At 42.1% G+C, this 5,480-nt stretch overlaps 1 protein-coding gene across 36 annotated transcripts in view; it reads left to right on the top strand.

The window, feature by feature from the left end:
- Positions 1 to 244: 244 nt before the first annotated feature.
- Positions 245 to 5,480, top strand: part of CLASP2 (cytoplasmic linker associated protein 2) — a 180,396-nt gene continuing 175,160 nt past the window's right edge. For 23 of the 36 annotated variants that reach the window (XM_044252799.1, XM_044252798.1, XM_044252794.1 and 20 more), the window contains exon 1: positions 246 to 528. In XM_044252799.1, the coding sequence (XP_044108734.1) occupies positions 334 to 528 (195 nt within the window). In that variant the 5' untranslated portion in view covers positions 246 to 333. Of the gene's footprint in view, positions 529 to 5,480 lie in introns of all 36 variants that reach the window. The other 13 variants (XM_044252807.1, XM_044252805.1, XM_044252802.1 and 10 more) reach the window with 2 other exon arrangements.

The raw sequence follows: 5,480 nt of genomic DNA, 5'->3' as shown, positions 1-5,480 counted from the left end.
CCGCCAGGGGTCCCACTACGCCCAGAAGATTCCTCCCGACCAGCCGCCGCCGGGAAGCGGCAGCCGAGAAAGGCGGGCGCTTGCCGGCGTCGCGCTGACGTCATGCGCGTGCTGACGTAGCCGGCGGCCGCGGCCTCTAAAGCGGGCTGGGTGGCGGGGGGCGCCGAGTTTGACTAGTTTGGGGGCCGCTCGGCGTCTGGCGCTAGTCCCGCCGCGCCCCGCGAGCCGCGCGTCGGCCGGACCGAGCGCGTCCCGCCCGTTCCCGCGGGGACCCGCTCTGGCGGCTGGGCGGCGCTCGGCAAAAGTTGGTCGCTCCCGGGCGGGCGGGCGGCCATGGAGCCCCGCAGCATGGAGTACTTCAGCGCCCAGGTGCAACAGAAGGACGTCGGCGGCCGTCTGCAGGTCGGCCAGGAGCTGCTGCTCTATCTCGGCGCCCCCGGCGCCATCCCGGACCTGGAGGAGGACCTGGGCCGCCTGGGCAAGACGGTCGACGCGCTCACCGGCTGGGTGGGCTCGAGCAACTACCGGGTAAGCGGCGGCGGCGGCTGCGCGGCCGGGCCGGGCACGCCCTCTCCGGCCAGCCCTTTAATCCCGGACGTGCGCCAGCCCCCAGGCCAGCCCCCGGGGCGCGCTGGGCGCCTCGGAACCGCCCGGTGAAGGGGAAACCTGTAGGCTCTGGAGTCCTTGGACGCGAGCCGGGGGACTAAGTTTTCCCCAGCTGTGAACAATGACAAATTCAGCGATTCCGTGACACAGTGCGGAGTTTTTTGGCATTAGGACACAATGTTTAATCACCTATTTTAAAAAATCATCGATGCTTTGCATACATGAAGTGCTTGAAGACTGCATTTGTACCTACCTTGTAAACACTAGATAAGGACGGGACATTAGGATACAATTTTTAAGTTCAAAAGAGTGTGTCAAGTTAATCCCTTTTAATTAGTGCTTTTTATCCTACTTAATTTTGTTTCTTTTTTTCTTTTATACATTTTGAGTCTGGAAGGTTGTGCTCTTTGTCTCTAAGGGATCTTTAGAGCTTAGTCGGGTGCCTGATTAAGTTTACCGTTAATCTAATACAAAGATGCTGACCACAGGGCATTATGTATTTGTTTTTGATTTATTGTCTACAGAAAGCAGTTGAACGCTCCTTGTTAATTTGTTTTGCTGCACTTGAAGACTGACTCGGATTTGAAACCTGTGTGCTAGTAGGTGACCTAGTGAAACGTGTCTTGGTGGGTTAGCTGATGATGAAAAAATTCCGAGTTCCGAGAAGAATGAGTGTTTTTTTGAACAGCTGTTAGTAGGCAGGCTGTAATAAAGCTAGGTTGAGAAACCAGGTAAATGTTCTGTAATTAGCCTGTACTGTAGTTTTTAGCAGTTATTTATCTTTCCAGTCTTCTGGTGGCAGTGTTGCTTTAAAATGCTGGCTCAAATCTACAGATGAAGTGATTCTAAGTAATTTATACTAATAATCCTGCGAATAGGCTGTACTTTGAAAGCTGTATTCTCATAGAGTAGAAAGTCAAACTCTACATTTACTGTGCAAATTTAATGGCGAAACTTACATGAGTTTTGGAAGGGGTTGACTTTTAGGAAGTTAATAAACCATATGGGAATTAACCAACTTGATGCTCTGTTACATACTATTGCATTATTTTTCTTTTTTTAAAATTTTAGAAAACGTTAATGTTTAATACTATATCAGTACTATTTGGGAGGTTATTATTTCTTTGGGAGAAACAAGCTAAATTTACTTACACTGTAAGGATGTATGTACACTCAAGATAATTGATTATATGTTGCAACATAAGCTGTTGTAGAAAGTCAGCTCTTCCACAATGCTTGCTTTCCTTTCCAAGTGAAGGATGTTACCTTCTATGCTGGCCATAGGGTGTTCGCTTTGCCACAGGGAGTTGGCTTTGGACCGTTTCACTCTTCAGATGTACCATCATGTCACCTTCTGTGTCGGCCATGGTGAGATGGCTTTGGACCATTTCACTCTGAAGATGTGCCATCAGTGCATTTGAACAGTCCCATCTCTTGAAACACATCTTGTGGCTTCTGTGATACCACAGTATCCCAATTTTTCTTTAATGTCTTTAAGCACTGCTTCTTAGTGCTGTGTTTTCCTTTCAGTTAGTCCTTAAGAATTAGAATCTGTTAGGAATCTGATGCAGGTTCTCATCTCCTTACTACACATTCTCTCCATGCTCCTTACTAGATACCGTAGTTCATACCGCTGCTATGAACAGTGAAGTTTCCAGAATCAGAATGAAACTGCCGCAGGCTTCTGCAACCTTATCTACACACTCCCTTACAGCTGTACCGTATGTTCTGCCTTCTTCTCTGTTTCACTTACTGAATCAGTCCCTCTACATGAGTGTTGGATTCCATAGTCTCTTGCCTACTTAAGGTTATTTATTCATCAATTCTACTTTCTCCTTCTTGAATCATTAGTTCTCTTCTTTCTACTGAATGCTGTATATAAATTTTCCGATGTTGTTAGAGAGCATTTGGGTTAGTTTCCTTTTCGGGTTTTAAAAACTAAGTTATCAAACTAGGTCATCATTTTTTATCCAAGGTGCAATGACACATATTTAAGTCTTTAAGAAAAAAGTGTATCATGGAATTTTTTTGAACATGCACAAAATAGAGAATTGTACTTACATTTCTTTCTTTTTTTTTTTTTTCAAAGATTTTATTTATTTATTTGACAGAGATCACAAGTAGGCAGAGAGGCAGGCAGAGAGAGAGAGGGAAGCAAGCTCTTCACCGAGCAGAGAGCCTGATGCGAAGCTCTATCCAGGACTCTGAGATCATGACCTGAGCCAAAGGCAGAGGCTCAACCCACTGAGCCACCCAGGTGCCCCCGTACTTAAATTTCAAACTGTGCTGAACAAAATAAAATTTTCTTCAGATTTGATAGTATTTTAGAATTTGAGTATCTTAATAATCATCATTACTTCCAAAAATTTGAGTGATTATACTATATGCTGGGTATTGTTCTAGATACTGAAGATCCAGCTATGAGTAAGACTAATAAAGCTCATTCATTTAGCTTCATTTGGATATTTATTGAGGACCTACCATAAGCAGACAGTCTTCTAGGCACTTCAGATCTGGTAGTGGGAAAACCAAAATCCTTGCCTTTGTGGACTTAAGATTCTAGTGGAGGTGGAGAAATACACAAAGATAAATAACTAGAATCTATAGTATGTTACAGGAGGTAAGTGCTTTGGAGAAAAAAGCAGTGAAGGTAATAGGGAGTGTTGGGCAGGATGCAGGTAGTCAAGAAAGTGAGGTGAAATTGGGTATGGTGTGAAATAAATATAGGAGTGAATAATGATTTAGGCAGAGGAAACTGCAAATGTGGAGGCCCTAGTTCTGTGGAGGAACATAAAGAAGGACAACATGGCTAGAATTTATAAGTGAGTGAGGTGTTAAGAAGGATGAAATTGGGGGGCAGGTGGAAAGAGCCTTATAGGATTTTATTCTAAGTCATTGGAGGATTTTATGTGGAGGGGTGGCTGCTTTGTGGAGAGTAGACGGTAAAGGAGCAACAGAAGAACCAGTGAGATGATGGTGGCTAAGACTGGTTTGGTAGCAATGGCCATGTTGAGAAGTGGAAGATATTGAGATACACTTTGGTGATAGAGCCAAGTGGACCTCCTGTCAGGTTGAGAGAGAGGAATTAAGGAGAATTGCCTTTCTCAAGTGCCTGTCATATACTGGGCAAATTGATGGAGGAGTTTACTTAAAAATCAAAGGAATTGGAATTTCTTAAGATTCCCCTTCGGGTATGTACCCACCCCCCAGAATTTATACCCATAGCAGGCTCTCAGTGTTTGTTAAATCTAAATTAAAGCATGTTTGTCCCTTGATTTATCAGCTGAAAAACTTACGTACTAAAACCATGCAAAAGAAGGGTTCTAGGCTGATAATTTCAAACAGGATTTTCATTTACTTGAATGGCTGACAGCAGCACTTTGGGCTGCACAGCTTCAAGGAATAATAGTGTGTTGTATTACCCCCTCCCTCTGTTTAGAATAACTGTTTTTGGGTATATGTCTAGAAGTAGAAATATTGGATTATACTTCTGTCTTGTCTCTCTCACTTGATCTAGGATTAATCAGGATCTTTAATTTTGTCATTTGTTTCCCTCCTTTTTTGGAGGGAAATGGTTTTATTATTTATATAATTAAATAAAAATAACCTGATATTTCTCTTTGGGTTTCTATCTCGTGCATTTATTTAGCTTTGCTGTTGTTTGACAACATTTCTGATTTAAACTATTTGGAAAATTAAACCTACTGAATTGAATGAAACTCCAGCCAATGTGACAACTTGAGTGTGATTTTATTGACATCACACTAGTTACTCAGATATGTTAAACCACTTGTGATTCAGATGTGAAAAGAGAGAATGAGAAAGAGAATGGGAAAATGACCCTGAAGGTTCTGGGACTTGTTTTGGGATTAATAAAATTTTATAAACCTTTTAAAATTTCAGTTTTAGGACTTCGAAACACCCTAAAATTTAAGCTTGGTCTTAGCCCCAAATTTGCTTTTTAGAGTTTCTGTTTTTCTACCTGTTAAATGTTATTTTTGTTTTTAGTTTTTGTAATATTTTGATGTTTTATACTTTTATATTTATATATTTAATGTTTTTATTTTTGCTTTTGTATTTTATATGTACCTTTTAGAAGGTACACTTTTGTTTTATGTTTTAAAGGACCTGAATAGAGGGGTGACTGGAGACTGAGTCGGTTGAGCAGTCTGCCTTTGGCCCAGGTCATGATCCCAGAGTCCCAGAATCGAGCCCTGTATCAGGCTCCCTGCTCACTGGGGAGCCTGCTTCTCCCACTGCCCCTCCCCTCTGCTCATGGTTTCTCTCTCCCTCTCTCAAATAAATAAATGAAATCTTTTTAAAAATAAATAAATAAAAGACCTAAATGGAGGCATTTGAATTCCTGAGGAAGTGGTGAGGAGCAAATTGAAATATAGCTCTAGTTTTCTTCTTTCTTTATGGTTTTTTTATTCTACTGAAATGACCCTTGGCCAAGATATAGGCTAAGTTGAAAGATGTCTAAATGGAAATTCAGGAAATCATCTGTCTGTAGCTCCATAGTAAATCTTGACATTTGCTATATCAGATTCACTCACCATATTCTTTAGGAATGTGTTGGCGTACTGTTGGGTCTTTAGTTACTACCCCATGTGAATTTTAGAATCAGTCAAGTTGCACTAGAAACTCGGGGCTTTTATTGGAATTACATTGAGTATCCTCTTTTTTTTTTTCCATTTTATTTTACTTTATTTCTTTTCAGTGTTCCAAAATTCATTGTTTATACACCACTCCCAGCGCTCCATGCAACATGTGCCCTCCATAATATCCACCACGAGGCTCACTTAATCCCCAACCCCCTCCCCTCCAAAACTCTCAGTTTGTTTCTCAGAGTCCACAGTCTCTCATGGTTTGTC

The sequence above is a fragment of the Neovison vison genome, chromosome 6 (assembly GCF_020171115.1).
Source record: "Neovison vison isolate M4711 chromosome 6, ASM_NN_V1, whole genome shotgun sequence".
Lineage (NCBI taxonomy): Eukaryota > Metazoa > Chordata > Mammalia > Carnivora > Mustelidae > Neogale > Neogale vison.
The sequence above is the reverse complement of the archived record's forward strand: the minus strand, read 5'-3'. Positions and strand labels throughout refer to the sequence as shown.